The sequence below is a fragment of the Eretmochelys imbricata genome, chromosome 1 (assembly GCF_965152235.1).
Source record: "Eretmochelys imbricata isolate rEreImb1 chromosome 1, rEreImb1.hap1, whole genome shotgun sequence".
Taxonomy (NCBI): Eukaryota; Metazoa; Chordata; order Testudines; family Cheloniidae; genus Eretmochelys; species Eretmochelys imbricata.
Window position 1 is genome coordinate 152,259,876 of NC_135572.1, and position 26,386 is coordinate 152,286,261.

The following is a 26,386-nucleotide window of genomic DNA, read 5'->3' on the forward strand; positions in this document are numbered from 1 at the left end:
TCTGGCTAAAGCTCAGGCTCTGATGCCCACCCCCTTCCCTAGGCTATAGGGTTCTAGCCTCTTGACCCAGGCTCTGAGACTCATTGCTCCCTGCTGTGGATATGTAGCCTAGAAGGTTCCAGGGCTCATTCATACTTCCCAAGAGTAAGGATCCATACAGGCAAAATGTCAAAGAGGATTGGTCCATAACCCACAGAGACTCCAAAGGCCCTGCTGTGGAAACAGGTAGGACATGACAGATGGAAGGAGAAAGAATTGGAAGTTGAGGACATGAAGGCAGGGACCTAACTACTGTGATCTTCCTTCTCATTAAACTTATTCAGCTACCCATCATGCAGGCTTTTGTTAGATACTTTTGCTATCCTAGAGCAGACCACTCACTCATTCACCTGATCTAGCATGTAAGATATTATGCAGTACACACAGCTGGAAAGCCATAGATAATGTGGGATAAACAGCATTCTGTAAAATAAACAGAGTAGAAAATATGTACCCTTAGATAATAAAACAAGAACAAGGGAATCACAGTGGCTGATAATTCCATCATTAAAATGCAAGTTTTAAAGCTAGACAATATAGGTCAAATCCTATTAACTACACCAAGCCGAACACTATGGGTTTGGTACAAGAAAGGACTACTCACACCAACCTCTGTAATCTGCTCCCCAGAGACTAGCCGTGGAGTCAATCTGCAACCACTACTGCAACACAAGGTCTACAGTAAACCCTGGCAGCTCCTGTGTTCCACCTCTGTAAAAGTAAGGCAGGTGGATCTGTCAGGTGCCTGCACCCAGAGCAGTGAATGAACACCTGCAGAGCACAGCAGCACTGCACCTACAGATGTCAGGCTACAGCTGGGCAAATAACTGATATTTTCTGTTTGGTGGCCAAACTGAAAAAGTCTGGAAGAAAGAATTATTTTGGTTCGACCTGAAATGAAAATTTGTTGGTATCTCACCAAACAGAATAACTGGAAAAAAGTTGTTTAGGCTCAAATGAAATATTTTATTTGACCAAAAACGAAATGTTGCATTTCACTTTGGGGTGTTTTGGGGCCTCCTCCTCTTTTATGGGGTGTGTAGTTAAATCTAACTACATTTCAAAATGAAACACTGTAAAATGAAAAGTCAAGAAGTGTTTCATATCAAAAATGTGAAAACAAAATAAACTTTTTTCTGAATTTCACACACACACACACACACACACACACAATTTTTATTCAATCAAAACTATTTGCCAAATTTGACCAAATTCACAAACAGTTTCAGCTAACCCAAAACTGCACTTTTTGATGAACGAACTACTGGCTGAAGAAATTTTGCCCAGCTCTACTTCAGACCCTTTATGTGAGATCCTGGCATTTATTTCTCCCCTCCCACTATATATAGCAGAACTGCATTGGGTTCTATCTTCTGGCTCTTCCATGGTGAGGGAGGCCAAATTTACTGTTACGTAAGTCCTACTAAAGCATTTGTGTAGTCAAATAAATAAAATTTTAAAAAAGTGTAATGTGTATTAAAATTGGAGAGCCAAACCATCAACATGCAACATTCTTATTGATTTGTTTTTCAAGTATTGTAGTGATTTTTCCACAGTGAAGGATCTAGATTTGCAGCTAAGTGTGACACCCCTTCTATTTTCTAAACGCTTGGGCAAGATATTCTCATCTTTTCTACCTGCTTTTACTTGCATCAGCCCTGCAGAATAAGAAGTCTGTCAATCTGGTTAAGGGCAGTTAAAGAAGCAAAAATTCAGATTATCAGTAAAAAAGAAAACTACAAATTAACTGGAAAGATGGGTTGTAAATTAAGGTAATCTTAGATAAATAATATTAGTGTAACTTCTCATGGTTCATTTAATTTAATCTACACAAATAGCAAATTGCCTTCTTAAAATACAACCATATTCCTTTACTTTAGAATTCAGGTTTATAGTCAGGGATAGTCTGATTTTACTACAAAACCTGCTTGCCATTGTGTGCCAAATCCACGCTGTGAAGTAGCTAGGTCCAAGAATGCCCAGCCACCATGACCTACTCTTATTTATGGCACAATTATTTATTAAATCAGATTTCAGTCTTATACAAACTCAATACCAAAAGACACCGATCCAAACCTTAACATGAGTGTCCTTGACATGCACTTAGAAACACAACTACATAGGAGATGCAAAGTAAAAATTAACCAAAGCAGCAGCACTTCATCTCACCTTTCCACACGCCATTTCATCCACAGTCATGTAACCCTTATAGCCTAAAACTTCCCATTGTACTTTCACCACTAGACAAAAATCCCATCCTCAACTGCCTCAGCATTTCACCAATGGTCACCCCAATAGACTAGCTTTGCCGTGTACCCAGAAGATACAATTAACCTAACACTGACAAACCATCAAAACAGGTCCCTTGCCCCAACAGGGAAATGCACAAAAAGAATCGAATTTCCAGCTGCTTATCTTCTAATCACATTCCAAACACTAGATCAAGAGCTGGAGTTCAAAATCTTCGTGATTCAAACCTTTACAACAAACACTGTCTCTTTGGAGGTGGAAAAACAGAGAGGCTTTTTAATTCTGGTGGTACAATTCAAACAAATTAACACCTTTACAACAGCAATCATTACAAATATTCACAATACACAATATTCCTTATGTGGTGTATAAGAGGTTACATACCAAATAATTATTCTCCAAATGTATTGCCTCCATTGACCCAAGCTGTGGGAATGCAATGGAACCCATTTCACAGCAGTGAGCTGCTGGGGGAGCAGGTCCCTCTGTTTCAGCATTCTAGACCTAAACACTCAAGAGACAACCCAACACCTCACATGTACCTCAGTTCCTTTCTAAGATCACATTCCAGCAAAGCAATTTAGAGTTCACAAGTAGTCCCACCACTTCAGTGGAACTGTTCACATGCTTCACTACTTTGCTGGATCAAGGTTGAACCTCTGGGCACATCCTCTAAATCTCCCAAGCAGAGGCTGGATCAGAGTGAATGTGCAGAAGAGATACATTCGAACAGAAAGAGGTTATTTAACAAAACTCTTCATGACATTGCTTCTATTCATCCTCACTGTGAGAATCTAACTAGCAATGACTGTGCTAAGTAGGTTAAGAGGTGACTTGATTATAGTCTATAAGTACCTACATGGGGAATACATATTTATTCTTCGATCTAGCAGAGAAACGTATAACACAATCCAATGGCTGCAAGGTGAAGCTACACAAATTCAGACTGGAAATAAGGAGCACATTTTTAACCATAAGACAAATTAACTGTTGGACTTGCTGGACAGCCACCAAACATTGCTCTTCCTCCTCATTCAGGCATTCAGCAGTCATGCTATGAGATACAGGGAGCTGAGTGCAGGTGCAAAGTGAGACCTTGGTTCTGACTGAGTAAGTTGGGAATGGGGAGAAAGGGGTATGGGAGGCTGAATAGACAGTGTGAGAACATCGGAGAACCAGCACTGCCTTGGCCATGCTGGGGAAATGAGAATGAGCTTAGCCTGATCCGCCTTGAGCTGGAGGATGACCTGAGGGATGATCAGGATCTGGGAAAAGGCGTTGAAGACAGCTGACTGTCAGCTGAGGTGGAAACTGTCGGACAGGGAGCCTGGACTGAGGCCCTCCTCGAGAGCAGAACAGATGACATTGCCTGTTGTCCCTTGTAGCAAATAGGTCAATCATCGGGATGACCCAAGCTGTGAAGATGACCGGTAGGACATTTGTCTTCAGAGACCACTCGTGACTCATGGAAATGCCTGCTGATGATTCTGAACCCTGGGTAAGTGAACAGCTATCAGAGTAATGCTCTCCTTGATGCAGAACTGCCACAGCCTGATCACCTCTAGGCAGAGCAACCTGGAGTGTGTGCCCCCTAGTTTGGTCATACAATGCACCACAGTTGTATTGTCAGTAAATACGTGAACCAATGGAGTCTTTGATACGGTACCGAAAAGTGCGACATGCATTGTAGATGGCCCAAAGCTCCAGCATGTTGATATGGAGCAAGACCTCATGCGCCAACCACAGTCCCTGCACTTTCAGTGACCCCAGATATGCCCCTCTACCCATCACGGAGGGTAACAACTGATCTGGTTGGCAAAGGCTGCCAAAGGCAATGCCTTATTAAACAATCTCTGGATGCTTCCATCACAGCAAGGAATCCAGGACCAGTGGAAGAAAATGAACCAGTCTGTCTAGAGATTGAAGGGTAGGATGGTAAATCATCTAGAGCCACATTCTAGAGGGGACGTAGGCGCAACCTTTCTAACTGGACCATCTGCATGCAAGAGTTTCAGACAACTCCAAACAGTTGTGGAAGGCTCAGTCTGCAGACTGAGGTGGCAAATTATCTTAAAATGGTTGGTCGGCAAAAATAGTTTTAACATCACAGAATCTAATGAGGCCCCAATGAACTCTATTTTTCAGTGGGAGCCAAAGTTGACTTCCTAGTGTTTAGAATGAGAGCTAGACAGTCAAGCAAGTGCAGCATGTTTGCTGATGTGGGCAAGAACTTGCTCTCTAGCGCTGCCCCTCAGAAACCAATCATCCAGATACGGAAAGATGTGAATTTCCTTCTTCCTAACATACACCATAACAATGACCACACATCTGGTAAAAACCCAGGGGGCAGAAGAGGGGCTGAATGGAAGCACTACATACTAAAAGTGGCACTCTGACATGATGAATTGAAGGAACTTTCTGTGGCTTGACAAAACCACCACATTAAAATAGGCATCCTTAAGATCCAGAGCAGCAAACCAGTTGTTCCAAGAAAACATAGGGAGAATAGTCAACAGTGACCGTTCAGAACCTCATATATCTGATATGTTTGTTGAGACTGCAAAGATTGAGATGCTTCTTACCCCTCCCTTGGATTTGGGTACCAAGAAGTACCAGGAATAGAAGCTGTGACCCCGATGTTACAGTGGAACCTCTTCCATCACTCCCAAAGCCAAGAGAAAGTGGACCTGCTTGAGCAGTATCTCATGACGGGGTCCCTGAAGAGGCGTGGGGAGGATGTGTGGAGAGGAACTGCATGGCATAACCCAGTCTGATGGTGCCTAGGTCCCAGCTGTCAGTCGCGATAGCCCTGAGCATTATGAAAGCGGGACAGTCTGTCCCAAAAGGGGAGACATGAGGATAAAGGAGCAATGACAAGAACAGTGCTCTGGTCCAAGGAGTCAAAATGGGCTCTTGGATGATGCAGGGGAGCATGTGTGGACTGGTCAAACCCCGAGCTTTCTCCTATGGTATCTATCCCTCTTTCTGGGGTAGCCCTGTTGCATCGAAAGAGGGAAAGGCTGGCTAGAGATGCACTATGGACAATACTACTGCTGCTGTTAAATGCTGGAGTGGCGCCTCTGCACCACCAGCGTGTACAGCCCCAAGGACTGCAGGGTAGCCCTAGAGTCCTTGAAGGAGCACAGCATTTCATCAGTTTTGTCCAAAAACAGCATTTGGCCATTAAAGGACAAATCTTCAATGGTTTGCTGGACATAGGAAGCAATGCCCAATATCTGCGGCCAGGAAGTCCGCCTCATGGTGACCGGAGAGGCCATCACTCTGGCCGAGGTGTCTGTGCCATCAAGTGCGGACTGCAAGGACATCTTAGCCACCAAGCAGCCCTCAGTGACAAATGCCCAAAATTCCTTTCATGAGGCCTCAGGCAGCTGCTCTGCAAACTCTGAGATAGTGGTAGAATTAATTAAATTGTATTTGGACAGGAAGGCTTGCTGATTAGTAATTCACATGTGTAAGGTAGAAGAGGTGTAAATCTTCCTGCCCATGAGCTCCAATTATTTAAAGTCCCTATTCTTGGGTGTGGACTTAAACCTGCCCTGCCAGGCTCTGTCATTCATCGCAGTTACAACTACAGAATTTAGGCCTGGATGGGAGTAAAACCCCTCAAATCTCTGCACAGGAACAAAAGAACATTTTTCCATGCGCTTAGCTGCAGGCAGTAACAAGACGACTGTGCTCCAGAGAGCCTTAACTGATTCAAGGAGCACACCGCTAGTAGGGAGGGCGACTCTCCCGGGGAAGATGGCTGCAGGATATCCACTAATTTGTAGGTGTTCTCTTGCAAGAACTTCGCTTGGATACCAAGAGATTCAGTACACACTGCAAAAGGTCTCGTTATGCCTAGTTGGCAGCCAGTATCAAGTGGAGTGCCCCTAGGGTCAGTTCTTGGGCCGGTTTTGTTCAATATCTTCATTCATGATCTGGAGGATGGTGTGGATTGCACTCTCAGCAAGTTCCCAGATGACACTCAACTGGGAGGAGAGGTAGATACGCTGGAGGGTAGGGACAGGATACAGAGGGACCTAGACAAATTAGAGGATTGGGCCAAAAGAAATCTGATGAGGTTCAACAAGGACAAGTGCAGAGCCCTGCACTTAGGAAGGAAGAATCCCATGCGCTGCTACAGACTAGGGACTGAATGGCTAGGCAGCAGTTCTGCAGAAAAGGACCTAGGGGTTACAGTGGATGAGAAGCTGGATATAAGTCAACAGTGTGCCCTTGTTGCCAAGAAGGCCAATGGCATTTTGGGATGTATAAGTAGGGGCATTGCCAGCAGGTCGAGGGACGTGACCGTTCCCCTCTATTCGACATTGGTGAGGCCTCATCTGGAGTACTGTGTCCAGTTTTGGGCCCCACACTACAAGAAGGATGTGGAAAAATTGGAAAACGTCCAGCGGAGGGCAACAAAAATGACTAGGGGACTGGAACATATGACTTATGAGGAGAGGCTGAGGGAACTGGGATTGTTTAGCCTGCAGAAGAGAAGAATGAGGGGGGATTTAATAGCTGCTTTCAACTACCTGAAAGGGGGTTCCAAAGAGGATGGATTTAGACTGTTCTCAGTGGTAGCAGATGACAGAACGAGGAGTAATGGTCTCAAGTTGCAGTGGGGGAGGTTTAGGTTGGATATTAGGAAAAACTTTTTCACTAGGAGGGTGGTGAAACACTGGAATGGGTTACCTAGGGAGGTGGTGGAATCTCCTTCCTTAGAAGTTTTTAAGGTCAGGCTTGACAAAGCCCTGGCTGAGATGATTTAGTTGGGGATTGGTCCTGCTTTGAGCAGGGGGTTGGACTAGACGACCTCCTGAGGTCCCTTCCAACCCTGATACTCTATGATTCTATGCCTTAAAATCCTCTGGTATCGAAGGGATGATCCAAGCATCACAGAATTATCCAGAGAGGACGATGAGGACCTTAACTAAGCTGAAGCCAGATCCAGTTGCAGGGCTGATGGACCCAGATGGGACTCTGAAGACTCTGCCTGGAGGCTCGGGGAGGATCGACAGTCACCACTGCAGACCTGGCCAGTGATCTCGCCTTGAAGCAAGACGAAGAGGAGGACCTCCACAACTGAGGAGCATCCCACAGATTCCCTGGAGGCCAATGACCTGGATAAGGCATTGGTGGCCAGTAGGCACTGGGTCCAGAGCCTCCATCCCAACCAGAAGACGAGTATCAATCCAGGTATCCGTAATGGTCCATCAGCAACCCTCGATCCAGGTTGGGCGATGAAGAGTGGAAGGATGATGACCCCAGTTACTTCATTTTATCATTCATTTATTGTGTGATGTTATGATTAACATGCTATCTCATATATAATCATTGTATGCTAAATAGATTTAAGTTGTAGAATTTTAAAAGTATCAGAGGGGATAAGTATACATTAGATATCTAAGTAAGTAGGGCTGAAACACAAGACCTACAGGCTGAGGCCTCTAAAATGTCAGCTTAGCCATACCAGGCCATAGATGTAAGAAATGCTTGACATAAGTAGGTAACCAAAGAATGTCCCTATCCCACAGGATCATAGGAAAAAATGTGCCAATGGGTGGTTTTGCTAAAAAATAACTGTAAGAGTTATTTTTTGCTTACAAGATACCCAGTAGTCACATGTTTCTAACACATGCCATAACCGCAGAGTGCACCATGTGCATAAATGCTAATGAGGTATAGTCAGAATCACATTATAAAAAGAGGGTGCCCAGATTGGGAAAGTTTAGCTCCCTATTGGAAGCTCCAGCAGGAACCACCCCTCTACTGATGATCAATTGGCAAGGCAGCCATCAGACCTTAAGAATATCATTAAGGATGTGAGTATAACTACATTTGTAACTTGTGCATTAGTCTTTATAAAAATTCTATAGGCATGGGAAATCTTAACTTTAATTGTAACTTTAATAAAACTTGTAAAACACATTAGACATTGTATTTGTAAATGTATGAGTCATCACTATCCTTGGTCTTTATGTGTTCCCAAAAACAAGTAGCAGGGGTGATTTTCACTCTGTTGAGCTTGAAACTGTAGTCACCAGAGCTGAACCCATGATGGCATAACACCACATTACAAAATTCACGTTAAATAAAATAAAAGGCTGTACCAAGGAGCCTCAGGATCCCAGAGATAAGGGTGGAATGAGACCAGAGAGAGAAAGTAACCAGTCTGGCTCGTCCATCAACCAGAATGAGGCAGGAGGCAGCATTGCCAATGGAAGTGGTACCATCAGTACTGAGCACGCCCATTCCGGTGTCGGATGGTGTTGGCCGTGAAGTCAGCAGCAGTACCAGAGTGTCGGAGGGCACTGATATCAAGGGCAGCGAAAGTTGCCACAGAAGCATTTGTGGTGCCTACTGTAGCAGTGCCAAGGAGATTCCCGGTGCCGGGGTTCCCCATATGGATCCCAGTACCAGCCCTGCTTTCACAACCTGTGGAAGGGCAATATTGGGGTGCGGTGCCAAGAGACCCGAGGATTCAGCATCTTGTTCAATTGATAGAGCTATAGATGATGCAGCCCTGGCAAAGTCCTGAACCAAAGGAGAAGTTGGGACCAAGAGGCAAAGGAGATCTGTACCTGCCTGATACGCTGCTGAGGTGGAAACAATCGGTACTGGCATCTCCCTCATTGGTGCCACACTCAACAGATGCCCAGAGGCTGCAACTAGAGTCAACGGTACAGGATTTTGAACCTCCCTACTCAGTACCAAGGAAGGGTTAGAGGTACCCATGCCATCCTGCGCACCGCTACCAACTCCATGCCAGTTCATGCTTTTCCTCAAGGAAGCATAAGAGTCACCCCAAGACCAAGAGCAGTCTCAATTGAGCCTATGCAGCACAGTTTGACAGGGAATGGCTCCTCCATTTCTTCAGAGAGGCACCTGCTCTGATATGTGCAGCAGCAGCACTCCCGGAACCCGAAGCACTGTGTGTGGGGTCACCGTGGGGGATTGCTCTGCCACACGAAGGACAACGTTTAAATCCCCGTGAGGGCATCACTGAGAAAACAAACTACTACAACTAACACCAATGGTACTACTAACTATATACAACAAGGGGAAAAACTAAACTAGTTGAGAGGTTATGAGATTAAGACCACGCAGAGCTCCGACTCAGCCATAGACAGTACGAAGGAACTGAAGGAAGGCCGGGGTTGTGCCGCCACGTACAGCTAGGAGAGGGGCTATGGCCACGAGGTGCGAGCGTCATCCCCTACAAGTACTGCTAGGCAAATTTCTCCAGCTCCAGTGCACTGGGTGTGCAAATACCTAAGTGCAATATGCGTCTGCACCTACTCAAAGAAGATTACTTTAATGCCAGCTTTTTATTGAATTTGTTTTTTTAATTAAATTCCTCTTCAAGTGAATGGTGGTATTCCCTCTTTCATTTTAATGGCAGTACAGATAAAAGTTTATTGCGCACTAAAATGGTTTATCCCTCCATAACAAGGTTTGATAAGCTGCTACTGTATCATATAAAGAGAGTTATTGAAACTAACTACTGCGCCTGCCGAGCGGCTATTTTTCAAGCCTCAAAATTCTATTGTTTTGTATTACCCTTTCCTACTAATTACTGAAAGGTTTACAAAGAAACCACATCCCAAATCACAGTTTATCTTAGAAGTAAATAAAATGGGTCTACAAAAAAAAGGGAAGAGACATAGTGGAGTTACACTGATATAGTTCAAGAAACAGAATTTAAAAATTCCAACCACTACCTCTCTAATTACTTAAGTATTCATACAATTCTTGCATAAAAATATTATAAATATTTAGTTTTATATTTAGGGCAACCTAATACCATGTTGTAGCCTCATAAGATTTGAAAAGACAAAATGTTTAACCCTGAAAATTGAGATCACAGTAGAAATAGTGACAGGCAAAGAATTAAGGTAGTGCTTATCTGCTTTTTGCACCATTCTAATTCTAAGATATATTCAGTCTTTTGTGCAACATATTATACTGCAATACAAAGTATCAGACACTTCTGGCAGAAGTGATGGCTGTTAGAAAAACCACCTTCCAGGAGCACATTGCTAAAGGCTCAAATGGTAGTCCCATAAATGTAGACAAGATCAGGTTCAAGTCCCAAGGGCAGACAGGTTCTCTTAATTGAGAGTACAACATTTCCAAGTCTTTAAGTAATCTGATTGTCATGTCACTTGAAAAAACAGACTGTTATCCATGAGGGTGTCAAGCTAGTATTGCTGCCAGGTGAACCTTGATAGAGGAAACTGCTATGCTTTGCTGTTTCAGGTACAGCAAATAGTCGCGCATATATCGGATGGATGGATGAATGAATGCATAGGAGAAACCCCTGTTTGCCAAGCCCAGACCGAAAACCATTTACATCTTGACAGGTAGGCAGCCCTGGTGGAGGGCTTTCTACTGTTGAGTAAGACCTGGAAAACTTGCTCCAAACAAGCCTCTTTTCTGGGATTTAGCCATTAAGCTTCTGGGCTGTTAAATGAAGGGCACGCTGGTTTGGATGGAGCAGCTGACTATGGTCTTGAGTGATCAAATTCAGATGCAACCGAAGTGAGACGGAGTCACCACTGAGAGGTCCAGTAGAGTAGAGAACCAGTGTTGGTGGGGCCATGCTGGGCTATTATAGGCCAGGCGTGATCCCACTTGATCTTTAGAAACACTCTGTGTAGGAGTGGGATTGGGGGAAAAACATAATAAAGCTTCCTGTCCAGGGGAGCAGGAAGGTGTCTGTGATGGAACCTGGATGTAGGGAGTATTTAACAAAAATTGGCAAGTTATACTGCAAGAAATTTAAAACAAAAAGCAATGCTAACATTTGGGGGTGGGGGAGAAGGGCAAGGGAAAGGGAAGAATTATCACATTGGCTTCCTGATCCTGAACCTTAACTGTGATCTGACTGATTTCACATCCTACACTGTAAAGTTAGCATAGGACTACTAGGAACCCTAGTGAACTAGCTTTATGCAACAGATGTGAATAGAAACTTCAGACAGATTCTGTCTCCTACTTCCTTTTCTGTGTGCATGGAGGAGGGGTAGGAGCAGCATCTAGAAACTCAGCAGGATTGGTGAATGTGGTAGTCCTTTCCTGAAAGCCTCCTAAAGAACTGCAGAGCAGAAAGAAGGACCACCAGCTCTCTCTGATGCCATGAGGAGCCATGGAATGGGAGGAGGGACTTCCTAGCACCAGGACAGAAAGACAGGTCCTGCCCCACACCCAGGAACATTATATAGTAGAGATGGGGTTCAAAAGAAAGATGATTTCATAGAGGTTTAGGTTCAAGACAAACTCAAGCCACCTTAAAATCCAACCAGGATTGGGTTGTTGCCAACTGCTGCAGACCATTAGCCACACAAAACAAGCACTACAAGGTTCATGCAGCTCTACAGTCAGAAACATTTCGTTCTTTAAATAGACCTCTAAAGGTTTATTCCATTGTATTGTATGAATTATGCATTAAAATGATGATATACTAGGTTAATAAGGAACTTTCATTCTGGAAGACTGCAGAGCAGTTTACAAACCTGAATTGATAGGAGCACCATATTTCATGCTGATACTTCCTCCTATTCAACTGCACTATCATTTAAAATACAACACCAAAAAAATCTAATGGAGATGTTTTTAAAACAACAAAACAATTCGGACCAAAAACAGTAGGATTTGTTTACTCATTAGAACATGTCTCAAAGTGAATATGAGGGAGTAGAACAGAGAAAAACTGAGCAAAGTACAAGATTTTGAAATGATTTAAATCTTAAGGGCAAAGCTGAATAGCATGGTTTGGAACTGGAATCCAGCTCAAAACAGAATGTATGTCTTCAGTTTACTTTCAGATGTGTTGGTTTATATTAGGGATTCCTTGTAATTTTTTTCCAGCTAGTTTATGTCATGAGGTTTGTGTCTTACACACTTCTCCCCAACATGGAGCGTACCCTTCCTTCCCCAAAATGAACTTAATTTAAATGCATTACCTGTTTTTTTCATCATCGATGAAGAATATGTTCCTTAAAAATGACACTGGCCTAGATGACCTGAAGCTGATATGACAAGCAAGTCCTACATTTGTCCCCTCTGGTGAGACTGCAATAACTTGGCCACTTGGAAACTGCACAGAAAGGGGATTAATCCTGTCACCATCTTCAAGTTCAAGCTCTGGAATTTCAACTTGTAGTGCTGACGGCCTGTGTTAAAAATCAATAATAATGATGTTTGTTCCCAAAGGGCAACAGTAACAAACTTGATTCACACATCTATCAAACTGCTTTTCGCAGCGCGATATATGAACCATGATCATAACAGATTTGTTTTTTAAATTACTGGTCAACTGAAACTAAATGAAAAATTATAAGTCCTTTAACATTTAACATGCCATTTTGTCTTTTACAAATGTACTGCAATTAGTTTTCTGTAGTGACCCATTGTAACTCAGCATTCTATGGAAGAACAGTTTTTACAGACCATTGTTATAACTAAGGCCTAAGTATTACTTTTATTTGTTTCCTTAAAAATCACCTATTGTTAAAGCTTTCCTCGATATTGATTAAATTGTATTAGTGCTTACCAAATTGTTCTACTGTTCAAAACAGCTTTTACTTTATATCTATTTACACAAAATGGAATCTCCTGGATAGAGACATTTTGAAATACTTTCCCTGGTCACACTAATTTAGGCCCCATCCTGCAATCACATCTATGTGAGTGGATCCGCAGACCCATATGGAGTCCTGCTGGATCCAGTTGTGGTATTATTGACAACAGTCATCCAATAAATTACTATTTCTCAACAGAAATCCTAGGAAATTCACCCCACCTACATCGGCTGTAGGAAAATGGATGCAAGGTGTTCATTCAGGTCTCTGATACTGCAATACTTAGTCTTATAAATGTGCCACTAACTGCACTAGAAAATGAAATTTACCATTTAACTACAGAAAAAAATGTATTACAGGCAGAGGAAGTACAAGCTTCCTAACACTTCTCATACCGGTGCGCCTTGCCTGCAGAGCCTACTACTAGGGAAGGGAGCAATTCAAGTTGTGCCTAACATGCTAACAATGTCACCAACTCGTATTAGTTTTTGATATGTTAGCATCTATCCACTGGAAACTATGGTGAGACATACAATCATTTAACACAGGTAACAAAAACCTATCAGATGGTAACTTTAACCACGATTGCTTTGAGCTGTATTTGAACTAGTGCCTAAAATTTAAAAGCTCTGGATCATAGAATCATAGAATATCAGGGTTGGAAGGGACCTCAGGAGGTCATCTAGTCCAACCCCCATTACCAACCCCCAGGATACCATTACCAAGCCCTATTATCCAAAAATACTAAGCTGTACAACGCTATATGGTACAAAACCCATGATAAAGGACTCAGGGGGGCGTCTGTTAACCAAATATTGCACCAACTCTGGACTAATACATTTTGCCATAAAGTATAGAGATTAAAGGAAAGATTTTGTTTGTTTTCAAATCTTCAATTTAACAGAGTGATATTTGGAGATCTAAAAAAAATGAATAAAAAGGCACAATTATTAATAAATCTAACTTATAGACACTTTTAGATTAATGAATTATCAAGTTTCTTTTGTTGAAATATAATACAGCTATGCATAGATATTTAAATCATAGTACATCCAGTGTAACTCAACGATGTGTATAACAAAATCGTAACCGTTTATGAGGATTTCTAATTAATTTGCCAGAGAAAAACAACAGCGACAATGTTTTCATCTAATCATGACACCAAAAAAAATAACAAGCTTATGATCTGAATCTCAGGCTGAAGTCACTGAGAAGCTCTCATAGCTGCTGCTTTTTTCGTAGTTCTGCTGTGCTTTTCAAAACAGTACAAAGAAAGTGTGACAATCTGACCTGCAATGAGGATGGACACATTTCTGGAGCAAAGAGCTAGTAGAGAAATGATACATCATGAGGATAAAATGCTGTTAACTATCACTATTTCCTGCTAAGTATGGCATTTTCCTCCATTGAGCAGACAGTGATATGAACACCAACCCACCCAGCAATTATCAAGTACCTCCTGCCGCGGAAAACAGAGGAAGCATGATAATTATGGTGTTTATGGAAAATTAATCTAGAATTTAAGTGAAGATTTACCTTGAGTAGTCTTTTGGAATAATATTGACATACGTCTCAGTTTTCATATCCAGAGGAACAGGCATCAATATCAAAAATGGGGGATCAAAGTTTATCTTAGGTGACTTGACAGTACCAGACAGAGTTAATAGTTTGCACTGAGATGGCTTATCATTCAGAAACACTGGCACTTCAGCTCCATATGTCCCAGGATAAGCTAATGAAAAATGGAACAATCAAACAAATATACGAACATAATTAAAATAAATCATTTGAAGTAACAAACCTGATAAGAACTTTCTAATCAAGCATATTGCTTTTGTTTTCAAAATACAGTCTAACATGAAAACAAGCTGCTGTACCACATATACTGTCTACTAGATAAGTTAGGAAGAAAAAAATAGTTACAAGTGACTTGTCCTGGAAACTTGGAACCCATTTTTAATATTGTTTATTAGCAGGAAACTTTTTGAAATTCTGACAGGTTTCAGAGTAACAGCCGTGTTAGTCTGTATTTGCAAAAAGAAAAGGAATACTTGTGGCACCTTAGAGACTAACCAATTTATTTGAGCATGAGCTTTCGTGAGCCACAGCTCACTTCATCAGATGCATACCGTGCATCTGATGAAGTGAGCTGTGGCTCACGAAAGCTCATGCTCAAATAAATTGGTTAGTCTCTAAGGTGCCACAAGTATTCCTTTTCTTTTTGAAATTCTGGCATTTCTTCAAAATTATTGAAAAATGAAATACTTGTTGCAGTTGATGAAACACCACAAAATGTGAAACCACGCATCTCTACCTGTACTGTCATGCAGTCAAAGTCCTATGTGACCTCTACGTCAACATAATAATGGGCTCCAATATCTTAAAATATAAATTCAACCTACCAGATTCCAAAGCCCTGTACTGTTTCCAACATAAAAATGCCTCTCACATCTCATCTTCAAATACACAAAAAATACTTCGAGGGTGAAATTCCAAACCCAACAGAAATAAATGCCAAAACTTACATTAACGTCAATGAGGCCAGGATTTCATCCTATATATCTATTACATCCAAAATAATTAAATTTAAAAACCCCATTAAGTTCACAAAGTCAAACACTCATTTAGGAAATGTTAGATTTATGGTTGCCTTAACTTGGCCTCATTACCTGATCAGATACAAGTTTTCCACGACCCCTGCGTCAATCAGTGCACAGGTTGGACAGCGCTCACTGAATAAACGCTATTCAGTGTTTTTCTTTATCTTAATTACCCAGTGTGTGTCCCCATGCATTATTCACGTCATCCAAACCTTGTACTCAACACAGTTATTAATTTCCTCATAGCCTTTTCTATGATGCTCTCATTATAGTATCTTAGTTCTTTAATGAATTTATTTTACAACACCCCAGAGAGGTAAGGAAAATGAAGACCAAAATTGTCAAGTCTCCATTAATTTTGGGTGACAATTTGAGAAGCTTAGGGTTTAATTTTTCAGAGCACTCAGCATTATATAGCACTTTATATGTTCCAAGCACAGCTTCCGTTGCCTTCAGCTACAGCTATGAGTGCTCAGTATTAGAGCTGGGTGAAATTTTGTTGGCAAATACTAAATTTACCAAAACATGCATTTTTCAGGGCACCAAAACTATTTGCAAATTCAAGTCTAATTTGGCAACTAGTTTTGACCAAACAAAATGAAAACAAGATTTTTGAAAATGTGGATTTGATCAACATTGAAAACAATTTGACCCGAACAAAATTTTTCCATTTTTGTTTGGTTTTTTGTTTGTTTCATCAAGAAGAACTTGGGGGCGGGGGAAAATCAGTTTCTGTTTGAAACTAAGCAATTTGGAAGGGGATTTTTCCATCTGGCTTCCAACCCAATAAATCAATTATTTACTCAATCCTACTCAGCACTTCTGCAAATCAGACCCCAGGTGACTCCAGTTGGGTACCCCGAAAATGAGGAACACATAATGGCCAGCTGTGAAACTTATGGCTTATATGACATGCTCAGCAACATATAGCAACTCTGTGGCAAAGACAGTGATAGAAGACAGTTCTCTAGGGCAGCATTCAACTGCCTTTTCACTGCACAGCCCTGATTCATTCCCAGAGAAGCTCCATCCTGTGTACTAAATGAGGCAGGAGTCCTGTGGGAAAAAATAGCAATAGTTTGCCAAGTGCACTTGATTTCCATTCTGTTTAAAGATATCTTAATTACATGATCACATACTAACAATAACTTAAACTTTCCTGTCCAGCATTGTCATCTCAATCATTCAAACCAACATTTTAGAGTTTGCACAGATTTTGTATTCTCACAATTTTTCCTCCTTTAAATAGGACATTGCTTTCTCAAAAACTGAACAAAACTGGCCACGCCCATTGACCCTCATCCGGGCACAATCATCTCATCCAGATTCTGCTTCTTTCTTAAAAGCACAACTGACCAGGATTCCAAAAAATGCTACCACTGCACAACAGCACTAACCCACGCAAACTGGATAAGGGGAGGGATAAGACAATCATACTAAGCCAGAATGCCAGTCTGATTCCAGACAATTCTTCAAATCAGTTAGCCAGAGAAAACTACATATCTAACATACTATGGGAAATATCTGTTTTGTTAACTATACCTCTAGTGACCACAGCCAAAGCTTGTGCTACACTACCACCTAATACTCCACTAGCATTTGCTATACGATAGTCAAGTTGCCAGCTGATGTGGGAGTTTTCCTTGGGGATGTTTCATAGTGTTTACAAATTTGTCCACTTAATTTTGGCCAGAGCTGTTGGAATCCATGGAACTAACTAATTCCTCCTCTTTTTAATTCTGGACATATTTGGGTGATGGCGGGGGGGAGAGTAATTATCCTAATTTATAAGAAAAGACCCAAGAGGCAGCACCACAGAAACACTGAAATTTTAAAGAGAAAGAGTTTCCTTTCTGATCCTGCAGAACCAAAAACAGGAAACAAACTATCCAAGAAAAATACTCCAAATGCATACTACCACTGCAAACAAAGATAAATCCTTTTGTTAAGATGTAGTCACACACTTATTTCAGTCATCGGTTTCAGGAAAAACCCATTTATAAAGTTCCCTCCTTAAGCAGGTGTCTGAGTTTCTGATGGTTCTCCATATGGGCATCATGGTGTCAAACTTAAGGTTGTTTGGGAGAATTTAGCTGCCTACTGGCATTGATCTCCTTACTTTCCTGAAGAGGATGTTTACCTAAACCAGAGCCTTATTCCTTAAATAGTTCCATTGATTTTTATACGTCTGCTTAACACAAGGATGGGAAAAAAGTGGCCCCAAGTGGCTTTCCCTCATCTACATTTCTGAGATCAAACCGTTGTGGTTTCTTGCCAGCCATTCTATCCCAGCCACCACTTGTGGGGCCATGCATACTTTGCAAAGCACGCAAACTAGTGTTTTTACATAAACCACACAAACAGATGTATTATGAACCCAAGGTGGATATTATATACACTTAACAAAACATGTTTATATAATAGGAGTTATTTTTAAATATATCTGTGTTTACACATACACCTGGGTGTTTTGTATTCTTAGGCTTACCCGTTGAAGTATTTTCTCCAATCCTACTCACAACCCCCTGAAAACTTAAAGCAAGGCACTTTTAAATGAACATTTCAGGAGAGGTTTAAAAAAAAAAAAAAGCACTAGTACATTCTTTGAAAAGTGAACAACAAATCTGGAAAATTCATTTCAATGCAGCAGTTGGTCTTAATTGCCCCAAACTTCCCATAAACTCGAAAATGTGAAGTATGTGAAGTTTCAGTTGCACTGAATCTTATGTAGTTTAAATTCAAAGATAAATTCTCACAAGAAGTCAGCTTTAACTATAACAAGGCACAATCAGTGCCCACTGATAGTATTTATAACACTACCTTAACTGCAATAGAACATCATATGCTGGGATTTTCAAAGGGGCCTAAGGAACTTCAGATCACAAATCCCATTGAAATTAACTCCCTTGTGCCACTTTGAAAATGCCAGCCAAAGTCTAATGGCTTTAAATAAAACATCTGTCTACACTGAACCAGCTTTAACTGCACTGTAAGTGTCTTTTTAACTGCCTGGCTGAAAAAGTGTCCTTTGGATTTGAAAAAGACATACCTTCAACAGAAACAAAAATTTTCATAGAACTATTAGGAACAAAAAGACGACTTCAACTTCTCAAAGTAACAACTCCAACAAGAAAAAAAATGAGTCCCAGAGGCATAAAGTTAAACACAGCTCCACTTGTTTTTGCTGAAGTCGTATCAACCTCAAGCCCAGCAGGCAGCTTTCCAGTTACAAAGGCTCTGCTAGTACAGTCAGAAGCACTTCAGTGCAAGCTGCTGCTTTCCGCAAAGCAGCTACAGACTTGAGGATGAAAGTCTGTAGGGTTTCAGTACCAAAATAAAAAGCAAAGTTATGATTTAAACAGAGTGCAAACGATAACACTGTTAAGCAAGTTGTCACAGTCCAGTCACTCCCTCACCAACAACAGCAGTAGGTTGCAGTACAGACCATCCCTGAACCTATTTATAGCCGGAAAATACAAAGTCTTCGCTTTGCTGGGTCCCCATCAAAAGCCTTTCCATTTCTGGGAAGGTTTTAGCAGAATACCACAATTTTTTATCAGCTTGAGTACATGCTTCCCTCCTCTCCCCCTTCCCCCCCCCCCAGTTATTCCTTTCTGCTTCTTCCTTTTATATCTGTTAGCTGGGCCATGTTTTTTTCCCCCCACAAGATCCAGCTGTGTCCACTCATGCAGATACTTAACCTCTAGCTATCTGGTTCTTAAACATTGCAAATCCAATAGGTGAAGTAAGAATTTTGACCTTGGCTCTAGCTGGATTTCCCCAGTCCAACTACCCAGAGCGTCCAAATACCCAGATGGGTGGTTAAGTATTATACCACCTACGAAGAAAAAAATAAAGTTCTATTAATGTTGCAACAGTTTCTAAGGTGAAGTTATGCAGAAATACCTGCATTTGATGTGTTTGGGGGCCTCACAAAGCACCTCAAGTGTGTGCATACAACAGTGCAACTGTAGCGGGCCATCTTTCAGATTTTATGGGTCTACAGTAAGACTTGACTTGGGCGAGGGGGGAATACTCAAAAACCTGTATCATGTTATAATGTTGGGACAGAATGTTTCAATACCTGCATCTTCAATACCATATCATTGCATCAATTTATAGTACTTTAACATCACATAAAAATGCAAAAACTTCACATATATCATCATGACACAGGATCAAACAGTTGAAAGAAAATTTCAGGATGTGTGGCAAACCTGCCTAAATTATTATTCCTATCTTCTATTTTTAGCCCCCAAAGAATGGTGGGAAGAAAGCAAGACCACTTTAAGCCATAACTATCAATGCAAAATAGGCCATATTAGAAGCTTTTTACTCCCAATCCCCTCTCTTCTTACACAATCAAATCACCATGTCTTCTGAATCTCTGCTGACCTAAAGCCAGGCTATCCCAATGCCCTACAACTCTTCCCTTCTAGTTTAAACCAGCCTATCAACCTCCTTCATTTCTACAATAGGCAGCCAACCTTTCCTCTATCCACACTCTTACCCTATTCAAAGCACAGCCATACAGTCATTCACCTTCTCCCACAATATACCATCAGATTTTTCCTCCCAAACCAACACCTCCAGCCTATCAGGCATGGACTTCCAATAATCCATTCCATAGTATAGCCAAAATTTTCAATCTTTGAGCCTAAAAATTAGGCTCCTACTATGTGCTTTTCAAAAGGGACGTGTGCCCCCAAGTAATTTAGGCCCATTTGAAAATTGCACTCCTAAATCTGTATTTAGGACCCAAAGTAGATGTGGCCTCGTTTTCAAAGCAGCTGAGCTAATCTGCACCAGAGGACCAGCCCAGCACGAAGCACGCTCCTGGCTAGCACTGAGCACTGCACAGCTGCAGCAAATGACTGGATGTTTAAGTGAAGGACATGTGCCTTAGCTAGAGCAGGTTTTTGTTTTAGGGGCAGGGGGTTGTTTTTTGTTATTGACATTCCGTTTCTATTTTAAATAGAAATGAAGTAATTGAACAATTATATTCCATCACAATACTCAGAAAACATGAAGGTTTCACGAATAAGCAATCAAAATCTGAAAATGACAAACATTGCATAACAATATTCTGCAATAATGAGATCAGTTATGTGCAACCTTAATTCTGCCTTTTGTGTGTATATATTACAATACAATATTGAGTTACATGATTACATAGTATTTGTTTTTTCATTTCTATTATTATTTGTTATTTATATTACCTTAGCATCTAGGAGTCCTAGTCATGGATCAGGACCCCTATGCTAGGTGCTGTACACACTGAATGAAAAGATGGTCATATACTGTGTATTCTAATGGAGGGAGAATTAAAGTTTCATGTGCAACACTAAAAGTAGTTTCATCATGTCTGAGCGCTTAGCTTTGTAACTTTAAATGTTTTATGAATGTAGATTTTTGATGAAATGTTGTATAATTGCAGCATATGGATCTTGAACAGAAATGAATGTCAACAGAAAAAGAATATGCTCCATTAAATAGACAGATTCCTGAGGCAAGGAGGGGAGGTATCAAGTTGTTTTATCTCAAGGCTATGCCCTAGAAAAAGAAAAATCAATACTAAACCAATCATTTTCCCCATAAAAACTGTTATAGAGTACAAGTATTCAACTTCCTGCTGTAGCAGAAAAAAGGAACTAGAAGTTAGAGGCTGTGACATCCATCTGCACCCTTCAGTCATATAATCAGCAAACCTCTCTAGTGTTCTTAACTCTTTTAAAAGTTGCTAATCCAACTGTGAATTTTATGACTCAGTAATGAAAACCAAGACATGGATCTATTAAAACTTACTTTTCTTTAAAGAATTACAATTATTATACAGGATGACATGATACAGTAACATATTCTATCCCTTTCATGCATTAGTTAATGCATTATAGATTATACGGTAATATAGGATCATTTCAGGTAAATGTATATTCAGTTCTTAAGCATCTCGGTTGAACTTAGCCACTTCCATCACAATAAGGAAACCTGTTACATTACCACACCTTGTGTGAGCCATTTATCTGTTAGCTTTAAGTTAAATTTAGTGCCATAAAAATACTTTAGCACCACATCCTGTCACAGGCAGAAACTCTTCATTTTGTATTACCTTGAGATCTACTAATGAAAAGTGCTCTACGAGCTAGGTATTATTACTACTGCTACAAACACAGTGGTGTGTTGAAACAAACCAGTGCAATGTATACTTTAACAATAAATACTAGGGCTTGTTAATCAAGTTTGTCCACTCAAACATGCTGCAATTCTACAGAATAAACCTCTGTAGGTAAAAGGCAAAGCATGCTCCTTAATAGGCTATTAAGTTAAAGTCTTTCATGTGGGTTTTGCTGTATTTATTATTCTGTTTTAAGAAAGATTAAATATTGTTTCACAGAATGCACAATACACAGGCAGACTACAAACAGTGGAATAATATTTAAAATATGGAATTATGAAGTCAATTGATTTTTAGAATGCTCTTATTGCTCATGTAAACATAAGACTTGCACATAGTAAAATGTAAACAACTTTAAATAAAAAAAAGTGTTGATCGATAATCCTTGCTGACTATGCATGAATATATACAGATACAGTATATTTTACACACACACACTTTACTCACTAACTCACAATATTGTTTTGTATTTGTATTTTATTAGTTGGTTTAGTAGTCTTCATAACAATGCTATTTTATACAAGTGGCTTTTTCATTGCATAGATCATATATTAATGGAGAGATTAATCGTGTGAATGACCACTCCTTGCATTCACAGTCATGATACCCTTGAAGCTTCTACAACAATTGCTTATGTGATCTAAATGCTTTCCTAATATTACATAACAGTCCTGAATGAAATGTGGCAGCTGGAAACCAACAGGAGAGAAAGAAATGTATGTCCACCCACCCCACTGCAGTCCACCAATCATTCAAAGGTCACAGCTTGGGAAGAACGGCCTTATAAATATCATTAAAAATATTCTTCTCTTCAATTTATTTTGGCTTATCTTAGCAAGAATAATACTGCCTTGATCATCCCTAAAATCAAACCTTGCTGATCCATTCACATGCCAGTTCAGTCATTCAAATTCTCTTCCTCTGTTAATCTATTTTCCCCGCTCAGTCTAGAAATACAAGACCGTGGAATAAGACCATAAAATAACATTTTTCTCAGAATAAAAAACAAATGAAAAATTTTAATGTTTCGTATTGTAATCTTGGGCTGATTATTTTATCATCATCATTCATTAGTGTAGACATAGATAATCTCTCAATGTGTGTGTATTAAAACTGCCTCTCTAGGAAGCAAAGATACAGCCCTCTATTTTGTGATTTTTCTGTTATTTGAATGACAACAGGGAACAGGGTACATAACGTAAAGTAGATGGCTCAGAAAGGAGAAAATCTGTAAAATAAATACAGTTACAGGGCACCGCTTCCCGCAGCTCCCATTGGCCGGGAACGGCAAACCGCGGCTACTGGGAGCTGCGAGCGGCCGTACCTGCGGACGCTCAGGTAAACAAAGCGTCTTGCGGCCCACCAGGGGCTTACCCTGAACAAGCCACGAACCAAGTTTGGGAACCCCTGACTTAATACAATATGATCCCCAAAAGTATTAGATGTGATTGCAATTTCTGTCACAGTGATTACTTCCTGTTCTAGAGTTTCCAGGTGACTATAAACTTCAGAGTCTCCTCCTGAATTTTGGTAGGGATATGTTTTACCTTTTATACACAAAATCTACTTTATTAAATCAATTAGGACTGTTCACAAATATATGAATGTCCCAACTTTAAGTCTTCTGAAGAGAGAAACTGCATTTTATTTCTATATTCTGGCTAGTTAGAAAAAAAAAAACAAATTTCCCTTAGTCCACATAGAGAGTTTTAAGTTTTTACTCCACTTAAAATAAGCTCTCATTAAAGATGCAGGACTGATAACACAGAAGAGTGTAGGAATTATTTTACCCACAGAACAAGTGCAATACAGGCAGCAACTGTGCAAGTGTCTTCTACATCCACCTAATGAGCCTCATTCACAACCTGGAAGGACTGCCTCTGCTCCTGGATGGGTAGTTTTCATGTCCATTCAGCCCTCGGCCTCTAATCCACACTACCAACAAGATTTCCAATTTGCACCAATAGTGGAGGTTATTGTGATGTGGACATCTGTTCATTGGGAACTGGACAGAGACCAGAAACTTATTTCACATAACCCAAAGATATGTGGATAGCAGAAGTTTCTAATGACCGAGGATTAAGGATACTGAATGCCTTACAGAAAAGCTCGTTGACTTCTCTGAGAAATATATGATTTCCAGGGTCATTTGCCTAGAAATGTTTCAAGTGTTAATGGAAAGGAGCAGCTACATATTTTGCTCGGCCAATGTTCAGACAGTGCCCTAGAGTGAGATGAATGCCTGAAACCAGAGTCCCTCAAATTCACAGAGGAACCCATTAATTTGAATCTTTTCATATCCCCTTAAGCTTTCTCCAAGAAAAGGTCTCAGGTATCCTATCCTATACAGACAGAAGAAACGCTTCAAACAATTCCCCTTTCCTGAGCTGTCCAGACTGCAGCACTCTTCATTCTTTGAGCTTCAACAGGGTTGTTTTTTTTTTCCATTGGCACAATCACAGATCCTGTCGCACTCAGTAGTTTAAAGATAGGAAATGCTACTTTTATCTTCTTGGCTTCAACCTATGTAACTTAGGAGTTCAAAAAAGGGCTGTTTATAGTTTTATTTCAGTTTTTACCAAAGTTGGCTATCTGAACACATTAGCTCCTCAAATGTATTTCAGCAAAGAAAATGTGCTGATTCACAGTGAAAGGGGATTTAAATACACCTCTGGAAATGGAGTCTTGAACAAACAAACATTTATATAAAAGTTGACACATTCAGAAAAATACTTACATGGGCAGAAGCCTACGGTGATACTAGTTTTTTGTCCTGGATCAAGAACTCCAGCACACAGACTAAATTTAAAAATGCCATCTTCTATGGCTTTTCCTGCACCATCAAGATCTAATTGCCATGTCACCTGTTGCCTTGAGGTATTCTTCAGGTCAAACTTCTGTAAATTGTGGTAGGTAAACAAGGATGTAAGATGACAGAACACAATAAGCATTATGTTATTTTTCACTTCACTAAATATTAAGCGTTTCCTGTTGAAAACAAGTTACTGTTGTATGCTGTACTTTTTATCTACAAAGAACAATTGACACAAAGTTCAACAGAGCGCTCTAGAGAGCAATAGAGTATGCAGTTTATATCTGTAAGGTAAGAAAATAGGCATGCCTTATGGTTCACAGATAGCACACTTACCAGCCACTCACCATTCACAAAGAACAATGTTTCCTACCCAGGAAGGAAAACCATTTTCTCAAATATGACACTGATTTCTTCAATGTAATAAGAATAACCGGGAGTAATAGCAAGTTGGCTATCTATCTTGGGTTATTGTGCTGATAAGTAGATTAACTGCATTTATGATGGCAGTGGTGGCAAGGCAAATGCAAATGGGAGAACTTCTACTGGTACCGGTGAAATGTTGCAAGAACTGAATACACTATCAGAGAGACCTGACATTGCAGTTCTCAAAGATACTACATATATTGACTCTTCTGTTGAAAAACTTGTTGAGATTGCAAAAGTTTAGAGCCAGTTTTAAAAACCCAACAACTTCTTTTGCTGGAATGACAAAATAGCAAGAATAAAAAACTTTGCCCTGGTAAAGTGAATCATTCATCTGCTATACTGTCCCCAGGTGCAGGGTTGTGACTTCACCCCTCAAAAATTTCTCATGAGAATATATGGAAAGAGCTGGGGTATAAGGCACGCCATTGAACTGAAAATTGTAGCTCTTTTATACACATTTCAGCACACACCCAGGTCCCTAGCCAAAACCTTATAGGAAGAAACTGGGATAAGTTATCTCCAGAAGGAGATGGATGCAAAAAGGCAATAGTGTTGAAACATACTGGCATCTGGCTGCCCACTGAGATCCCAACATCATTGCATCAGAGTATAGAGTAGCCTCTGTGATAAAGGAACAGAAGATAAGCCCTCTCCCTTAGCCGACTCTCTTTAAAATGAAAGGCACTTGGAAACTACCTTTGCTTCCTGAGATTGGATATCTAATTTAGTCACCTGAGTGCTGCTGGTACTACCCATACCTGAAGGAGCATGTCTACTCTAAAGACAGACTAAAACCCTGAAAAGACTGTGCCAAAAAATTAGTCTCTGAGTCTGCTCAAGTGATCACTGGTTTTAACAGTGGAAAGGCTGCATGCCTTCAAAAAGGCAATTCCAGCACTTTTGTCTGAAGTCCTGAGCCAGTAATATCTCTGAATGGTCACAGCAGACCGCAGAGAATGAGACAAAACTTCAGATGCATTATAGGTAGCTCATAATGCATGTCTGGCTAAGTCTTAACCCTCATGAATGTTCGTCCTCTTAGCCTGCCTGTCAGGGTACCTCTACACTGCAGCTGGGAGCATGCTTCCAGCTTGGGTAGACAGACGCATTCTTCCTCCACCTAAGCCATCCGAGTATAAACCTGCTCAGACCCACTGGGTATGATTTGGGTGGCTAGCCCACGAACTGCCCAATCTACCTCCAGCTATGATGCTATTTTTAGTGTGCTTGCTCGAGCAGAGCTAGTGCTCAACTGTCTACACAAGCTCGGAAGCACACTGCCAGCTGCAGGGTAAATGTGACCTTGCAGGCAAGCTATAAGAACTAACATTCATGAGGGTCAAGATTTAGCCAGACATGCATTATAAGCTGCATAAGCCTACTCCATATATTAAAACTATCCCACACTATTATCTCCTGGAAGGCCGTGCTGTCACCAGTAGGAGAGAGAGGCGATCAAGGAGACAGCTGGTGAAAAGGACAGAGCTCC

General features: G+C 40.7%; 1 protein-coding gene across 1 annotated transcript in view; it reads right to left on the bottom strand.

Moving 5' to 3' along the window:
- CFAP47 (cilia and flagella associated protein 47) overlaps positions 1–26,386 on the bottom strand; it is a 627,152-nt gene that overhangs the window by 514,000 nt on the left and 86,766 nt on the right. Inside the window, exons 24-26 of the mRNA XM_077807214.1 lie at positions 24,394–24,553; positions 14,418–14,613; positions 12,264–12,473 (exon numbers count right to left, since the gene is read on the bottom strand). Of these exons, the coding sequence (XP_077663340.1) occupies positions 12,264–12,473; positions 14,418–14,613; positions 24,394–24,553 (566 nt within the window). The remainder of the gene's footprint in view (positions 1–12,263; positions 12,474–14,417; positions 14,614–24,393; positions 24,554–26,386) is intronic.